The sequence below is a fragment of the Thunnus thynnus genome, chromosome 20 (genome assembly GCF_963924715.1).
Source record: "Thunnus thynnus chromosome 20, fThuThy2.1, whole genome shotgun sequence".
Lineage (NCBI taxonomy): Eukaryota > Metazoa > Chordata > Actinopteri > Scombriformes > Scombridae > Thunnus > Thunnus thynnus.
In genome coordinates this window covers 14,769,239-14,788,468 of record NC_089536.1, presented here as the reverse complement: position 1 = coordinate 14,788,468, position 19,230 = coordinate 14,769,239, and the positions used below count along the sequence as shown (strand labels likewise).

At 39.9% G+C, this 19,230-nt stretch overlaps 1 protein-coding gene across 4 annotated transcripts in view; it reads right to left on the bottom strand.

Moving 5' to 3' along the window:
* svild (supervillin d) overlaps nt 1–19,230 on the bottom strand; it is a 45,144-nt gene that overhangs the window by 10,733 nt on the left and 15,181 nt on the right. For all 4 annotated transcript variants that reach the window (XM_067577262.1, XM_067577263.1, XM_067577264.1 and 1 more), the window contains 7 exons: nt 16,498–16,532; nt 13,040–13,101; nt 10,629–10,726; nt 9,357–9,462; nt 7,565–8,001; nt 7,106–7,223; nt 227–374 (listed from right to left, as the gene is read on the bottom strand). In XM_067577262.1, coding sequence (XP_067433363.1) covers nt 227–374; nt 7,106–7,223; nt 7,565–8,001; nt 9,357–9,462; nt 10,629–10,726; nt 13,040–13,101; nt 16,498–16,532 — 1,004 coding nt within the window. The remainder of the gene's footprint in view (nt 1–226; nt 375–7,105; nt 7,224–7,564; nt 8,002–9,356; nt 9,463–10,628; nt 10,727–13,039; nt 13,102–16,497; nt 16,533–19,230) is intronic.

Below are 19,230 nucleotides of genomic sequence, written 5' to 3'. Positions count from 1 at the left end.
AGAGAGAGAGAGAGAGAGAGAGAAAAAAATGAAGTCAGCAGTGAAGGGGGTTAGCCCCCCTCACTTCAGCTGGATGGTCCCTCCCTCTCCCTCCAAAAAGACACTTAGCCGCTGGCCCAAACAACTTTTGTGGTGGAAACCCTGGTAAAGACCTGACTCATCACAGCGGAATGACGAGCTCGCTTGAGCTGGTGTCAAGCCACAGTGACTGAATGCTGTAGTTTACCCCTCTTGGCCATGCGTCCAGCGACCGTGAACTGGATGGAGTCGTTGGCAGCTCCTTTGCCTTTGTTCTTCCACTGCTCCTCCTTCTCCTTGAGGATCTTCATCCTATCTGCCAGCGACATCTTGGGCTCAACATCCACACTGGATTTCTGTTGGAATATTTCAAATACAATCCAACTTTAGATTTAGCATTAGTGCTATTTTTAGCCATGCTAACAGCATGGTTCTAGGTGTGGCAATTTTGGTCTGAAATTTGAAACGAAATGAAATTTTGTGCAGACATTCATGGCCCCCAGAGGAAGAAGCTTACTGACTTTAATGATCCCCTGACTTTTTAACTATTAGATGAATTGCCATAAAATTGGGAGCAGATGGTTGTGTCCAGGGGATGAATCAAATGACTTTGTTGATCCCCTCACATTTCTGAAAGTGCCATCAACAGAACAAGGTTTTTGGTAAAATATCTCAACATCATCTATATAAATTGCCATGAAATTTGGTATACATGTTCATGTCTCAGTGTGAACTGTAATGTCTTTGGTGACCCCTGACTTTTCATCTATCCATCACCATATCCATCCAACCATCACCAGGTAACATTTTCAATATGTTCAGTACTTTGGTTTATGAATTAATGTATGCAAAAGCAAACCCATGTCTACCAGCTACAGCTGTAGTTTGTGTTTAATGCTAATCAGCAAATGTTAGCATGCTAACACACTAAACTAAGATGGTGAACATGGTATTCCTGCTTAGCATCACCATGTTAGAATTGCCATTGTGAGCATGTTATCTCAAAGCACTACTGTGCCTAAGTACAGTCCTACAGACCTGCTAGCATGGCTGCAGTCTTGTTAAGGAATGTAGATCTCTCACTCTCCTGTCCATAATGCTTCACACAAGGACATACAGTTATGGAGACAAAATAAGGAAACATTGAGTGAGCAGAAAAGGCTGCATGAGGATAAGAGAGGCTAGTGGTGATGGTGAAGGAAGATAGTGGTGCAACCACATGCACAGAAAGTAATCTAACAGATAATTGTGAAAGATCCCATGACTTTCTAATTATTTCTGGAAGATGGAAATCTATCCTTGGCAAAGTCTGAGCGTGGGTGTACTGCTTCTCCCAAAAACAACTACTTTAAAAGCAGTTTTTATTGTTATTAAAAAAGCGTTCTTAAAACAAAAAGTATGAACAATGTTGAGTCTTGAGAGGAAAACACTAAAATCCCTGTTTATATAACGAGGCTATCCATCAACGATTATTCAGTAGAGCTTTCTTTATGTGATTTACTCCTGCTGCCATTTTTTCACCTGAACTCCACCATTAAAAATGAATTACCAGGGTTTACTGGGCCCCCTGGTCCCACTGGACCCCAGGAGCGGTGTTTCAGTAATTAATGATATTCCTCTCCTAAATATCTGAAGCGTTTTATCGCCCTGACTGAGTTTTTACTGGCTGCGACCCCTTATTCCTTTGCTAATAAGGAGCAATTCATTGCGTGTAATGTACCCTGAGGGGTGACTTTCTCAACACACAGCATAGTCTTGCAAAAGCAGACTTATCTCAGCACTACGACTGCATTTTCCCGGCACAGGGGAAACACAGAAAATACATTTCAAGCAGAAAAACAAATAAAACTCAAGTTATTGAACAAAATAAGGCAGAGATATCATGGTGCTTGTATGTATTCATGAGTATATATGCTGTAAATTCTTGGGGTGTACTTGTGTCTGAACTGCATGGGCTGTGTAACATACAGTATTTATTCATATGAGAGCAAGGAGAGGGCAGTACTACAGGAAATGAAAGTAAATGACTGACAGTTGATTGGGATTCCTAAAACCAAATAGCTTGTTACAGTTATGGAGGAATTTTCTTTGTGGATGAATGATGGTCTGTGTGATCCGCTGACTGTCATACCGATACTCATGGCATCATCTTTACTGTCAACTCTGAAGAGCTGACTTAATCAGTCACAGATGTCAGCAACTTTTAAGAGTAAAAGGATTTTAGCTAAAGTGGTGAACTTCAGTCAGGCTGATGTCAGTGCAGCGTTAGAAAAGGAAGTTTCCCTGCAGAATCAGCGGTCTATTCTCCAATTATGACATTAAATACACGAGTTAATACAATAACAGGAACAAACATATAATAACTACTCAAGTGTTTTGTGAAATGCAAACGTCAAAACTTTTCTGTTTTAACGTTGTTAAAATGTTTATTTGACATGTGCAATAATATTCTATGAGATGTCATATCAATAGTCCCTGTTTTTTATGCTAAACCTGTGCATTGTGTGCAAACTTTAGACAAACTGTTCAGCGGCTAATAGGTTAATTTGAATCTTTAATTGATTCCATGCTTACCACTATCATTCTCTTTATTTTATGGCAAACATTAGAGGTACCCTGTGGGGTTTTTTTGTACATTTAACTGTGTGTATATGTTGAGGTCTAACAAACGGACACATCTTTCTTTAGAAAACACTTGCAAAGCAGATTTTTAGAAAAATTCTGAAACCTGCATTGTTTACATCCATGTTTACTAGCTAGCAGACTTCTTCTTTGCTGCCTTTTGCCAGCACAATGCCTGTTTTCTTGGCACATTACCGCTATCTGTAGATCTGTGAAACAAGGTGAACACATTGGAATACAAGTGCATGATACAAGCAAAACAGAGGGTTGCTCGTAACAATGCTCCATAGTGCTACTAGTGGTCAAAACTTTAAGTACCAACTGTAACATACAGTATGTTTGGTATTCTTACTGAACAATTTATCAGTTAGACATATTATTATTAATTAATTCTTTTGATCAACTCAAAAACACTACTACATTATCAACAGCTCACAGAATATAAAAAAATGAATGAAACAGAAATTACAGTACATAGATCTGAGCCAACAGTCGCTTGGAGAAGCAGAAACAAAATAAGCTGATGGTTGGAGACTTCCTGTAACTGGGAGGTCAAAAGTTTAATCTTTCAGTCCTTGTCTCCAACAATATATTTACTGTTATCAACTATCACTGAGCAAGACACTCAATCCCTACTTATTAATCAGTTTTGATAACTTGGTGGGAAATTTGGCCATATAGCCAGCTAAATTTTAATAACAGGCCTGGGGAATCTATTTGTTATTTGTCTCGAATGAATGTGAAACATGCTGCTATACACAACCAGCCATGTACTGAATGAATGGAAAAACACTGGTTTCCCACAGACAATCTTCTACTCAACACACCAAAATCACTTACACACGCTCCCTTTCTCTGTCTCACTACACACACATCGGCAAATATATAAGTGGTAACAGACTTTTTTTAGAGTCTAATGTCAAACATATTGTATGGTGTGGTCAAATATTAGCCTGACATGAGACAAAAGTTCAAAGAAATACATTTAATCATACAGACATACACACAGGGACAACGCACTAGGTCCGGACATCAAAGTGAACCCTTGCTGATTTCTTAAAATGAAAGTATAAAACATCTTCTGACCTATAGAAGGGTTTCTGCACATACTGTAAATGTTTTGAAGGTATTACGACTAGTATGAGTTTCAGAAATCTCAGCACACTAATAAAATATACCTTTGTACTATAAATCCTGTTTATTGTACCTTTAAATTACTGATACTCAAATCATCTTTCCTAATTGCTAATACAGTATGACCTCTAAGTACAATCATAATACTTGTGCAGTCATGCAAACTATAATATCATACTATAATATATAACTATAACATGTCATATCGCATGGTCCTGAATCACTGTCACACACTTACAGTCTGACACATCTCCTCCAGCTAGCAAGCCCATCTCTGGAGTCAATCAGGGAGGGGAAATACCTTGGCCTGACAGGACCCCAGAGAGAGGGTAGGAGAGGAAAAGGGCCTGGGCCTCAAACCCCCACAGGAAACCATTTTTCTCAGCCCTGCCTTACTGTACGGTGAAAAGCAGCACCCTCGGCCAAACCACTGACACAGATATCTACCAACTGAGGGTCAGTAAACCACATTCATGTAGCAATAGCAAGTGTGTTGACAGCTCTGATTTCTCAGTGGTAATCCTGAGAGAGTGTGAGAGACTGTCCAGTGCACAGCCGCAGAAATAAGGGGAAAAAAAAATAATTAAGAAATTAAGTCCATGCAAAGAGGTGCATACATACAGTACATATGTATGTACACAAACACACTCACCTGAAGAGACTGGAAAAGGTTGACAGGCAGGTGTCAAAGTCAAAGAAAGGGGGTAGAGTCTGGAGTTGAGAACAGAGGTAACTGGAAATACGGGAAAAAAGGAGGAGGAGAAGTAGGAAGAGGAGCAGAGGAAAGTAAATAAACAGCGGAGAACAGAGGAGAGAGAGAGTATAGCAGGGCAACATTAGAATGCAACAGCTGGAGCGAGCAGGTTTTAGCGTGGCCAAAGAAGAAACCAGGGTCATTTAAAGCATGGCACAAAGTTTGGCAGGATAAGGAAAGGAAAAGGGAAGTAGACTGTTTATAACAGCGCATGAGGAGAGAGTAAACACCATCAACAGAATGTGATGGACATGAATTATTCCAATTAATGAGTGTATAAAACAAGCTTCACCATTTACTTGGAATCACATGAAAATGTCTTGCCTTACTGGTGGATTTACTGTCAAAATTTTGACTCCTTTCACTGCATTACTTTTTTCACGAACGATGCTATGAATTATCTTTTTAAATCGCCTATTTAAAGAGCCCATTTAACACACTCACAATGTATTCGAGATAATCAGCAACTGATTATCTCTAATATACTTTCTGGGAATCAACACACAAGGGACAACATTTCCAGACGATCGTTAGTCTTAATGGACTGATGGATGTGTGGGGGCGCAGCCCGGTCAATGTTTTGACTTTTGAAGAGAAGTCAGACTGGTCACTGAGTCATTACTGGAATACAAAGCCCAGACATTTAAAAAGGAAACTGTACACTTTAAGGCTTCCTTTAGATGATATCTTTCTGTGTGGATTTCCTACAGACGCTTTAAAATGTGTACCTTAATATGATCTCAAAATGGAATTTAGATTAACAAAGCAGCACTGAATCACTAACTGGTGACATGTTGCCAATGGTCAATGTAACTTATGATTAACAATCATTAAAAACACGACAGACCATATTTAAATTAAATTTACAACATGGCCTCATTTTACAATACAACAGTGCTGAACAGAACAGCTTAGCAGGCGTAACAGGAAACATCTGGAGCTGGTTGGAGATGACCATGGTGTGTACCATGCATGTTTCATTCCCTGGTCTCCCACAGATCAACCAAAGAGCAACAACATCTGCTCCGGCTTGGCAGTGCAAGATAAAATGACATACCTAAACATGAAAACCAATGGCCTTTTCTTAAGATACAAATGGAAATGTATCAAGAATAGTCATACAAGGAAAAGCCCTGAAGCTAACGTTGCCATGGCATCAATTCCAATAATTTAGCCAAACCATGTATTATTTGCAGCTCTGATGTAAGTTAGTTTTGCAGAGCTCTACAGTACAGTGGTAGCCACAGTGGACAGAGGGTTCCAGACCAATTCACAGGCAACAACCTCAGATAGAATTAAAAGGAAGAAATCCGCAGACTTTTTGGATACCAGCTTGGTCCTCTTTCATGCATGCAAGTGTTGAAGATGCAGTTTCTGTGCCATCAATGGAATTACACTAAATTTTCATGGACTTTGTGTTGATTTATTATAATGAGGACAGACCACACAAATATAAAATGACATCACACTTCAGTATTTAGTTAACTGGGGATTTGTTCAAAAATTTTGGCTGTCTGTAAGTACTTATAAAGTGGCTTTTTCCAGACTACGAGTGGATTCATTCTACGGTTAGCTCATCTTTGGATAGAGGATGAGCCCAAACCAGAAATCCCCCAAGAGGATCACTGATCTTGACAGACATCAAGCCAAGAGATGACCTGTTTATAAATAAACATGACATCATTTCAATCTTAGTGTCCATTTGACTGTTTTGGGGATGTCCGTGTGCCAGACATAAGGTTTTTGCACTGCAATAGTACCATTCTTTACTTGCACTATCCATGGAATGGTTATATGGTCTAGAGTAGGTTTTCCACTTGAATACTCCTCAGGGGTGGTCTTTTTTGTATAGAAGTAGAGCATGTAGAAACCTGCATGCACTTCTTTCCCCACAAAGTGGGCCACTTAAAAATATGTTGGTTGCCTAAGCATGTATCTGCTAAACCCTCTACGCTGACCTATGCAAAAAAAAATGACCTGAATGTTTATTTGCATTTGTGAGAAAAGTCTGTTAAGAATAGAAAAGCTTGCTTACAGAGGGAATTATTTTTTAACTTTGGGGACAGGAGAGTGCAAAATTCAACAAAGAAAGCAGGCTTAAGTTTGGAAGGTTTGCAGGTGTTTGGTCATGGTATAGGGTTTTATTTTTACAAGGGGAAGGGGGGCGTGCCTCTTTTTCTCTTTGGGAGGCTAGCTAAGCCCTGGATCTTTGGCATCACCACTCCCAAATCTGCTACGCCCCCAAGCCCTACTAACCTCACACCCTCTTGGCAGCAGCTCAGGGAAATAAGCTGATTCAGCAGAGGGAGAAATGTGTCCAAAGCCAATTCTTTCTTTCTCTGCACACAAAGCTGAGGGGAAGCCTAAATGTACAGCAGTATGTGCTCATCACCTCCCGTTAACCCAGCTCAAAAAGACTAACTATCACTTGAAAAGCAATGCACTCCAACAAAAGTGGCTTTTATTTTTAAGAAGTTTTGCTGACCTGTTTTTAATCCTAACAAACAAATGAAGTATCTACTTAACTCCACAACTCACAGAAAGTGTTAGTCCAACAATTTAAAAACACTGACTCACCTTTTTCCTCCAGGCGTTTTCAGCATCTTGGAGCTGGCTGAAGCGATCAGCCAGCGGTGTCTGTGTCAGCTCAGGCACTTTGGTCTTTTTCACTCCATCCTTCTTCTCACCTTCCCCACTATTGGACGTTGCCAGTATAAAAAGAAAATAGACACATATATTATGGAAAGCCTTAATGTGAGTCACAAAGGAGCAAAAGTTTGTGAGAGAGATGGATTCTCTTGTATTTAGCTATCACGTAAATCAGATTGCGTAACACTTGGTCATAGGTTCATGGTAATATCTGTTACAATCATTGTATTATCTGTATACTGTACTAAAATAATGCAATAACACTTGAAACATGTATCTAATATTTGTTTGTAATTCCTTTTTCTTTGTATAGACAAACATATGGCCATTAAGGCCTTATAATTAGTCATTCATCATTATGCATGCGGTGTGTGTACATCTAATGACCTCTGTTTGAGAGAGGAACTCAGGCTTCCATTCAAACTGCTTTCCAGCTCCTCAACGTCCTCAGATACTGTAGAGGTCTTCTCCAGGCTCTCATCAGGCGAGGGACTCCGCATCTCCTCAAAACTCCCCCCACTGCTGCTTCCCTCCCTCTGTTGTCTGTCAATGATGAAGCTCCCCCCGTCTGTGATATCATCAGTTAATGACTCATCCTCTCTGTCATTCTCCCCGCTGAACTCTTCCCCAAACTCCTCCTGCTCCTCTTCATCCATCTCCTCCTCACTCTCAGCGTGGCTGAGGGTGACGCTGCTTTGTCGGGCTGGCGCGCTCTCAGGCGTCGAGCCCTCACTGTGGTCTGATTCCACACTGGTGGAGCGGCTTTTCTTTAGGATTCCCTTGATGCCTCGAGGCTCTGAGTCTTGGCGCTGCAGCGAGGCAGGCTGGCAGGGAGGGAGGAGAGGGAGGGGGAGAGGTGTACAGAAAGGGAGAGAGAGAGTGCTATTATATTTATAATATCTGGAAAAGCTGACGAATTTCAGCTTGTTTACAGTTTCCACAAAAATAGTGAAAACCCTCTTTCACCACTACTACCATCTCTGCCTTCAATGACCTACAGCAGTTATCAAGAAAAGGTCAGATGAGTGGGGTGAGGGGGTTAAAGAGACATAAAAGTGCTGATAAGTGAAACAGAGCTTGAGTAAGGGGGAACAATGGCAATTAGAAAAAGGAATCAAGTGAAAATCCAAAAGTTAAGGGTGGAACAAATAGAAGCAAACAGTGTGTCAGCAAAGACTGTTCTTTGTCAATAAATCTGCAAGACTTGTTTGGGGCATCACATGTGTTTATTGTGCTTTTCAGAAAGAAAAAAAAAAAGATGTTAACAAAAAACATATGTTGTGTCAAGTACTGTTGCTATTGTAAGAAAAAAAGCCTATTGTGGTCAAAGATACTGTAAAATCTTAACCATTTTTAGGATGAGATCATGCATTTTATATATATATATATATATATATATATATATATATATATATATGAGAAAATAAATCAAACATAAGCATGCAATGATCTGTATATTGTGTGTGTTAAATCTGCTAATGCTTAGATGATACAACAGCAGCTGGAACAACAGCAGACGCCCTACTGACGGGTCAAAGGTTATGAGGGAGTGCTGATTTAAGAGGAGATGAAGGAAGAATGAGATACTGAGCCCAGCTGGGTGTGAAAGAGCAATGCTGATCAGATGGTCTGGTTAAATTAAAAACACCAGAGTGCATACTGTGTGTCGGTTTTTGCATGTGGAAAACCGTATGCGTACATACTTTCTTTACATCTGGGTTATTTAATAATGTTTGTCCAAATTATAAACTAACAGCTATGGTCGGGCTCTTGGTTAAACTGAGAGTTATGGTTGTGATATGATTTGGTATCTCGTGATGAGTTTAAATGCTGGAGTTTAAGAACGTGTGTGTTGCAACTCACATCACTGACATAAATTACAATCTACACATCAACTTCAAAAAACTAAACCAAACCAGATCCAGCGGAGAACGGAGCCAAAGTTCAGGTGAGTAAGAGTTTTGGAATTGACTCACATCTGGTAAAATGTTTCAGAATTGCCAAACAGCAGTGGTTGAGGATATGATCTTTCCAAACACAATCACAGTTTTATAGCCGAGCTATTGACTTTTGAAAACCATGTGACATTTTTTTGGAGATACCCTCATCGTACTTGCAGTATGAAATCCTTAGAATTCATGATCTTTCATGCAAAATGGAAATACACTGTAATACTGACCTTTTTTTCTTCCACTGTGGTATCACATTCATGCTGCTCCTTCCATGAAGGTTCATCTGTGGCCTCTTTCTCTTCCATTTCCTTGCTTATACAAGTTTTAGGAAGGCTAAAATATCAGCAAATAGGGACAAAGAAGGGTGGAGACACAAACAGAAATAAATAATTAAATTTGTTAACAACTTTGACTGATAAACAATTCAGCCATAACATAATGGGGCTATGGGAAAATGCTGACTACAAGGTGAATTCAAACCCACAAACTAAGACATGTAACAACAGCATCTGTCTTCTCTTATGGATGAATTCTCAAGGGTTAGGGATATAGTTAGGTTTTTGTTTATTTTTGAACACCATAAGTAAGTAAGTGTTGCCAAAATCAATAAATAGTACTGATTTGGTGCTTTGTAATCAATATAGGCACTGGACCAGCATAATAATGAATACACTATGTAGTCTAGGCTAAAACACCACATTAAAACTTGGCAGGTTAACTAAGACCACAAGCTCGTAATCATCTCATTTGATCTCTGAGTGTTTTTGGACTTTGAAAAGCAATAATACTCACTATACCTTCGTCCCAGAAACATTCACATTTGCTTTTGTCATTGTCTGAGAAATTTCTTTTTTCATTTTTGTTTCTGAGGGTAAGTTCTTCAAAATAGAAATTTATTTATATGAACATTTTATGGATTATTGCAGTCCACATGGACAAAAAGGGACAGGGATGAAATAAATTATATCTAACCTGTCAGACACTCACACACCTAAACACACACACACACACACACACACACACACACACACACACAGAACTCAGTCCAGATTCTTTACTCCAGTGGTTGCAGTGCTAAGTACAGTCTGGCTCTCACTGCTGCAGCTATTAACTTCAATCTGGTTTGGATCACCATGGCTACCGCATAGCCCTGAGTGTTTGTGCGCTTATGCGTGTGCATGTGTGTATGTATACGAGTGTGTCTGGTATTAAAAGGCAAGCTCTGCAGGTTTATCTGGTTTATCTCTGCAGCTGTTTACGTCATTAGACTGCCTTTCAATTGGCCTGTAATTACCGCTGTGCTCCATTCAGTCTGCTTAGTTTAAAAGGTGGATCGGTTTGTTCTATTTGCTTGTGTTGTACCATACGTCATGTACCGTGGCTATAAAATCTATTACTCAAACAGTGAAAAAGAAGTCTACACTGAGCATTTTAAATGCACTTAGTTTAACAGAATGGTCTGACCACGCCAGCATAAAAATAAGTTTTAACCTGCCTACCTAGTAGAGGCTTCCTCTTCTTCGCTGCTGATTAGCTGACGGTTTTGTCTGTCGTTGGCAGGTCGATCGCCGCTTCCATCCTCCATCTCCTCCACATCCTACAGGTAAAGAAGAGAGGAGATGACAGCAGCCTAAATGTTAGGACCTGGAGTTCTGGAGGAAAAACATGTTGCTTAAGTCCTACACCAACTGTAAAAAAAAAAAAACCTTGATAAGTCAAGCGAATGAATGAATTGGGCACCACCCCTCCACTTGAGCAAGGCAGTTAACTCCTCTGATGCTGGGTAGATTTGCTCAGAGGTCAGTAGTGCAGTGTGCAAGTGACTGTGAAATATGTGCAGCCAAAGAACATGTAGAGAAATCTACCCACCCTGAGTACATATAGTAAAAACTATAAAACAAGGAGAGATGAGCAGTGCCAGTGCTGCATTTTCCACATTAAAGCAAGGTCCCCTCAAGGGAGCCATTAGACTTTTTATAAATGTTTTGGCATTAAGTTAAATATTGCTTCACTAGGTCCACTATCTATCTGACTCACTACCCATTTTAAGACCTGAGGGGATAGATACAGTTGACATTGTAGGGTTAGTCTACGGCATTCTTGTTCAGGCTGTTTACACTTAAAATAATGAATGATAAATGCAAATAAACACTTTCAAAATAGAAATTTGCTGTTCAGTCTGAAATGGAGAAAGTCTTGTTTTATAATAGCTAATTGGAAGATGAAGAGCAACAGAGAAAATGACCTTTCATTCGGAAGACTCAATAAAATAAGTGTCTCACGTAATCTCTACGTCTATCTTTTGTGGTCTATCAGTCAGACCTTTGTCCGACCTGCATACAGTGTGATCCATGCAGCTGTATGTCAGTAAACAGTACCGAGGCCCTGGGGTGACCTGGTGAAGAGAAGTGGATCTCCAGCTGTGAGGAAAGCAACAGAAATCAAATGCTCCTTTTTTTTTTTTTTTCTTCACAAAATGACATACTGACGCTTACAGAATTAGAGGCTTCTTCTAAACTAATCGAGACTGACTGATTTTAAAAACGGAAACTTATTTTCCACCCAACATGAATGCGCTGCCTTCTGCAAAACAAGTTTTTATATACTCGGGGAAATTCAGTCAGGAAATTCAAATTATAAATGAGCTGTATCTTCCTTAAGGAGTCTCCATATACACTTTTTATTGCCTCAGTTCGTACTGGAAAGCAGACGTGCTGTCGTAACCTCACTCCTACTGTCTTCCCTGCTGGAGACACTGACTCACTGGCTTTCAACAGGGACTGTGGAGGAGAAAAGAGTGATAAGGGGAAAAGACAGTGAAGGGGTATTTCTCACTGCTGATGACTTTGAAGTGGGGTATCTTAAAATAACACAGATCTGGGAGGAGAGAGAAAAGAGAAAGAAGGAGAAGGGAGAAACAAGAACGTGGAGTGATTGCAAGACAGTTTCTTCGTGGGAGCCTGTTTTCCCAGCAGGTTTTTGCTGCCATCTGGGTTCACTTGGCCAAGCTTGGCACTGCTCCTGGTCTGTGAAGGCCAAGTTAGAACAGCTATTTACATCCAATATCTTGAAACCTAACCACTTCTGAAACCTAAGCAGCCTGGGAAAGCCTGATACTCATTCATTTTTAAGTACTACATGTCAATATCTCCCATTAGGATTGGGGACAATTTCAAGGTTTTGTTCCTGAGTGCATCTTCTAGCCCTGTAGGCTTTGCTTCCCATCGCTGCCTTAAGACCTCCATGGACTGCTTGTGTGAAGTCATGACTTTGGCCAGAGTGTGCATCCAGGTGCAGGACAACTCAGCGCTGTATGGAACAGCTCAATTTGTTATTAATGGAGCAATCTTCCAAAAAAGGGGGAGGGGATGGGGGGGAGGGGAGTTGAAGCGTACACCAGATGCATTGGAAAAGGTTGGGAGTAAATCAGCGAGGAAAATGAGAAGAATTAACCATAAAATATAGGAAACTACTCATACCATGTGTGACATCATTCATCGATTTTAAACTCATGTTTTTAAGCTTGGATTTGGTTTACTGTGTGCGGTTATCTTGACAGTTTTTAGAGGTATGAAATTTAAATTTGAGTAAAAATGGGAGGCTTGGAGCTGAGGTGGGATGAACAAGGTTGTAATAAATGCTTCCTATATTTGAGTAAACAAATTGGGCCTCACACATGTGCTTGAAACATTAAGTATTTTAAATCTATTTTCCATTAAAACAATAAACCCAAGTTTTAGTCAGTCTGTCAGTGTTGGGGTACCTAGTTTGACAGACAAAAATTGACATAAGTCAAATTAAATGTCATAGAATAAACATTGTGTGCTACAGAGACATGTATACACCCACACACTCATCCATACAAAACAAAATCTTTGGATGAAGGGAAGGCAAATCGAAAATAACCTACCTTCAAAAGAGACATTTTGGAAGTAACACTCGTCTTGGCTGAGTCCACAGGCTTCTCTTCAGCTGTAAGTAATATACACACAAGGTTTACCATACATGCGACAATAAGAAGGCATTTGTTCAAAGAATGCAAAGAATTGCTTTCTGCAAGTGTAGTAACACATGATCAGGCATGGTGTCACCTTAGAACGGGGATTTCAAACGAACAGTGTGTGTTTGGCATCCACGAAGTAACGCACCGTTGATGGTTTGGAAGATGGTGAGGTCAAACATGGTGGACCATATGCTATCTTTTTTATGATAAGAGAATACAACTACACATAAAGAAAGACAGTGAGAGAGAGGATAGAGTCTTTCCAGGTCAAATGGAGGTTTTACTCACTTGAAAAAATGCAGACAGGAAAACTGTCAGGATATAATCTTATTGGCCTCACCAGTGCTTCTAAGGTGTCTTTGGAGCAGGAAAGGAAATGAATAGAGCGATATGTCCCCTGCGTCAGGATGAGTCTGAAAAGTGGATTCAGACATCCAGAGAAGGTAAAATCCTCCTCTCTCTAACAGTGACTCAAGAGTTTGAATGTAAGATTTTTTTTTTTTTTGAAAAAGAGGAATTTACTTTGTATGTGTGTGTATATATGCAAGAGAAAAAAACAATAATTTCACATGTGAGTTGTCTAATCAAAGCCAGACCTGAGAATAGAATATTTTAATCTGAACGAAAGGAAACAATTAAATTTAATGCTATTCCAAAACAACACAAGTTTCTAAAGTCAGCACACAAAATTTCATTTTCCCACTCTAAATCTGTTTTTATTGCTTGACAATAAGACATTTCAAGCCAAAATGGCCCCTCTCCAAAGAAAACCAAGGAACAAACAAACCCAAATAATGGAAAATCTGTGACAAACTCAGATTCTGTATTCTGTTGAAGACTCATACTCTACTTTTGAGTTATGTTTCCCGGTTCTCTTGCTGTCCAGAGCGTAGCGTGATTTACTACAGATGATGAAACACTAAGCGTTGCAGACCAGAGATACTCGAGAGTGTACTCTTTTAGTCTTGACTTCTGCCCAATCTTTTTTACATCATCATCCATCCAATGCAGAAAAGAGAGAGAGATTAAAAGAAAAACTCAAGTGATGGAAAACCCTCCATTTATATTTGCTGAGTGTTTTCATCCATCTCTCAAGGCTGCTCAGTTACAGCTGCCGAGAGCTCATTGGATGAGACTTTGACCTAGAATTGGCCGATAGAGTCCACACGGAATATTAGCCAGCAGTCTATGAGGAACAGTATAGAGTCTATCACTCTGCATAATATACTTTCCAACAGAACTACCTTTCCCCAGCCACAAGAAAAATCTAATAGAGAGTATTACTTGAAACAGGTTGAGCTTTACATATTGCATGTGCAGTATGTATGTATGTGCGATCACCTACTGTATGTTATGTGGGGAGCAGCAGACATTGTGCAGCAATCATTTTGAGCTCATTTGAGCATGACAAAGTACGCATGTGTAACTAAATGGCCAACCATCAGGAGCAATTTGGGGTTCAGTATCTTTCCCAAGGACACACATGCAGACAGGAGGAGTTGGGGATTGAACCGCCGACCTGCTGATTAGTGGACGACCCGCTCCACCTGCTGAGCCACAGCCGCCCCACTAACTGAAAACAAGTATGTAACTGAAGGCATATATGATATATTCAGTATGAAGCAGCTGGGTGTGTGTATGTGTTGCTGGCTTGTGGGATAGCTGAGGACTCCGGGAAACCCTTGATGCAGCCATGAGAGGCGATCTGGCTCAGAGTACTGAATCCCCTGCCAGCTTGGACAGGAAGCTCTGTCAGCCATGTGGAGGCATTGCCAACGCGCACACACCCACACGCCCACACACATATTCTTTCTACTGCAATTTTCACTAAGGAGGTGAAATACACTAGTTATTTGTTTTTCTCTGGTTAGTTTATGTACAACCAACATTTGACAGGCAATCAATCATATCACAAACAGAGCAGTTCTTCTATGTGAGGGCTGGGCAAGATTTTAGTCAGTAAAACAGTAGAGCACTATTTAACTCAATGAGATCAACATGCAATGTCAATATGTGATTGTCAGCAGAATATCAGTAGCCACTGATGGTTAAATTTCAGAACCTGTCAAATATACTAATCACCATTTGGATAAAATCTATGATTTATTTACACATGAATTCACAGCTTTTATCTACCGTCTATGTTTCCTGTGTACTTTAACATGATGTGTCAATGGAAGTTGCGAGGATCTGTAACAGGCAAATTTTCAAATAATGACCGGATGATGGATTATTTTGATTCTTACAGAAAAGGTGATGGACTAGAGAGGTAGTATGTACTGTGACCTCAACATCATTGCGTCAGTCATAGTTTACAGCATACCATTTGCCAACTCCAGTTTTAGCTCCCATGTGGGTGTGCATGATTAAACAATAAGTTATTAAATCTTGCAACAATGTTGTGAAAGAAAAAAAAAAGTATTCTTTTGAAAATCATTTGGACTTGGTTTACTAGACTTCCTGATTAAATTATAGGGGGAAAAAAATGTCAGTTGACATTGTTGTGCAAATAAAACATGTTACACAATGCTTCCTTAGCATGTCCTCAAAAACTGAAATGACCCTGCTGTTTTGCTCTTGGGGCCTTCCAGTCACCTCTCTGTCACCATCTTTCTTTCTCTTGTTCAGTCTAGCACACACACACACACACATACACACACTATTGCAGGCAAGTAAGCAAGCACAAAGCAAGGCACCCAAATCAAATCCATAGGCAGAGAAATACATACAGTACAGGCAGATAGGCTAGTAATCAGTTAAAGAGAAATAAAGCTTCTGAGACAGACACACAGACTAGCAGACAGAGACTCTCAGGCTGTGGGCTCAGGTGGCCAAATATAAGTCAGAAAAGCAGCCAGCGGTGTGTAAACTCAGCCATTTTCTTCTATGTATTGTTACGAGCTCCAAATTCAGTCCATACTGCTAGCTAGCTGAAACACAATCCCAGTGTAATTGCATATGATCTAACATTTGCACAGAAGGACGCACAAGTGTTAGTGCACACACCCAACGAGTCATGGCCTTTGAACAAAAACTGCAGGCACGTGCCAAACATTATCTCCCCCGTTTTTTTGTAAAAGAAAACCATCGCCTGAGGCAAAACAGTCATTTTAAATTATACAGGGAAAGAAAACAGTGCCAAATAAATCAGTATATTGGTTTTCTTTCACTGCTCCTCCTCCTCCTCAGTGGCGGAGTGTTAAAAGAAACGTGTCTATAAACTAGGTAGGTGATCTGACATCAGCCCTGAGCTCAGTATTCCTTCAACACTGAGTAATAGAGGGACCTTGAATGAGTTCAGAGATAAAGCAGTCTGTGGAACAATAGAGGATCTGAGTGCAGTGAAAGTGGAGAGTTCTTCTTACCCTTCGGCTCCTCTGTGTCATCGGTTTCCAGCAGCCTAGGAGAGAGAGAGACAGAAACATGAGGTCACTTTCTAACATACTGAAGTGATGACAGAAATTACGTAGCTGCCGTGATCGATGCTTGCAAACGAGACAGAAAAATGAGTACATAAAGTCTTACATCTACTACTATAATCCAAAAATGGAGACTCAAGCCACAGAAAAAAGAAATTTGATGCAGCATAAACCTAACTAACAACAGGCTGCAGAAAGCCACTTACTCTGCCTCACATGATGAGCATCCTACAAAATTTACTCATGCTGCTCTTCCAAACCCATGTTGATAATGATATAAAAGCAATGCTTGTGTAGCATTTGAAGATGGTCATTCATCTCTAAGTAATGGGCGTTAAATATGGATGGGAACAGCAGCTGCCTGTGGGGTAGCAGCGATGATGTAACAGGAGCAGGGGAGAGGGCTGCATTAAACACAATAGAGAATCGTTGGGGACAGCTGGGAGGAGTCAAAGGTTATTGAAGAAGAGTAGACGACCCCAAGATGATCCACAGGATCGGAACCAGTCCAGGCATTTTTTTTTTTTTTTTAAAGAAATCTATTTTGGCTAAAAAGAGCCTGATCCATTTCTGATCATTTTGTTGTTATTCTCCACTTTGCTCCATTAAAAACACTGCGACCACACAATGTTGTGCACAAAGTCAACAAACAGCAGCCAGTAGTTTTAATTAATCATGACAGGCTGCATCAGCGAGTGGTGGGAGCAGAGCCTCTGAAGTGAAGCTGTTCATGGAAAACTGCATTTAGACCTAAATGTTTTGTTCATGATGGAAAAGAAGAAGCAGTTGCTTCAATAATTTAAATGAAGTCATACTGTAGTGTGGACTGTGCAGCTGTATTATGTAGGAAAAAGTCCCAAAACATTGTTGAAAAAGTTTGGTTTTTTTTGTTTTGTTTTACAGCAGTATGTTATTATGAGTAATTTTCGGCTTGGGTTTGGCTACTGGGTAGAGTTTTGTCAGTTTTGGATTGGCACGCCTCACTAGAGCTAAGTGATATCATGGGAATCCAAATATGCCAGGCAAAGGAATTAATAGTGTAGTTACATGTTAGGAAATGTGATGGTGTGTAACAATAATGACAGTTAGGCTATGTAATGCACAATAAGTGGCTGTGTAATACACACATTGCATAATTTAACATACTTCAGCCACATGCGTATAAGCACTATGGTATATAATGTCACCCTTTAAAGCTAGTCTACGAGAAAGACTGTTAGCAGGTCTACCCTTTGCAGTCTCAGTGGCTGATGTTACTCAGTTCTCAAATACTCTAAACACCCTCCTCTGCGACCACAGGCCCCGGTGACACTTCATCAACCCCACCCACATTTTGACTGCTGGCTGAAGGGCCATACGCAATCACAAAAAACTAACCAGGGAATGACAGTACAGACAGTAATGGGGGAACGTTGAAGAGCGAAAAGCTAAACACACATTCAAGTCAAGGCAGGCAAGTCATTAATCAAACACTTCCTCACTCTTGGTCTATTTAAAATTATGTCATACTCACAGAGCACTATGTGAAACATGGAAATGGACAGAGAGGATATAATTAAAGCAGAGAGGAGTTATAATCATGACTTTGGCATAGTTAAAAGACTTAAGTCTTGTTGTCTCTAATTAGCACACTTATTTGTCCTCTGTCCGTCATATGGTAGGTACTGTTTTTTACACTCTGTACTGTAAAGGTTCAGCCATGTAAACAATAATCAGCCCAAATCCCATTCAGTCTTTTTCAAAGTCCAAGGCTTTTGACTAACTGCAATGTGCCGGTATCACAATTACTGGTGTTTACTACACATGCTTAACATATAGAACATCCAACCCAAAATACTACTATATACCATTCCCACTTGTGAAGGATATTTCTTTAATTTCCTACAACCTAATTGCAACTCCCATAATCTTATTTTGTACATTATACATTTGTATGATTATACATACCCTGCAAGATTGTATAATCTAGTATGGTTTGAATGGATTGCTGTGAAACTGAAGTACGTCAAGTTCTTTTTATGGTCATAACAAAATACATTTTAGATAAAGAATCACATTTTTGTACAAACAGTGCTCTTGTCTATGTACTATGGTTCAGCTGATAACATTAACCACCAAACTAAGGAATCATACTGTCTTCTTTGTGAAACGAGATTAAGGCAGCTGCTCAGATAGCCAGAGGGCCGAGATTACATTTAATTGAACAGATAAATTCAATTGTGGGACAGTACAGAATATGTATTTCTTAAATTGCTAAGTGTAGATTGTAAGTAACAGTTCATTCTAAATGTCAAAACGCAGTGTTTTGGAATGTAACTCTTCAACTGCAATTTTACAAGGGAAGGATTCCTGTCTGTGTCAGATAAACGCATTGACTGACACGTTTCATTATCACTGGCTTAGCCAAGTTCCAGTTTCCTTTAACAGACACCCACAACCATCTAAGAAGATTCAGTGAATACGTGCCAAGTTCTTATCAGAGAGCATATGCAAGACAAGCAGGGACATATTGCGCAGTATCAACATTGTCCAACAACTCCAATTACCACTGAGAATTGAAGGTGTAAGCATAATATATGAATTAAACAATAACATCTGGGGGTTTGCTAATGAACAGACTAATAACGATGGCTTTTATATGGCTCCTCTGTCTAATCCTATATGTTGCATAAGTGTGCC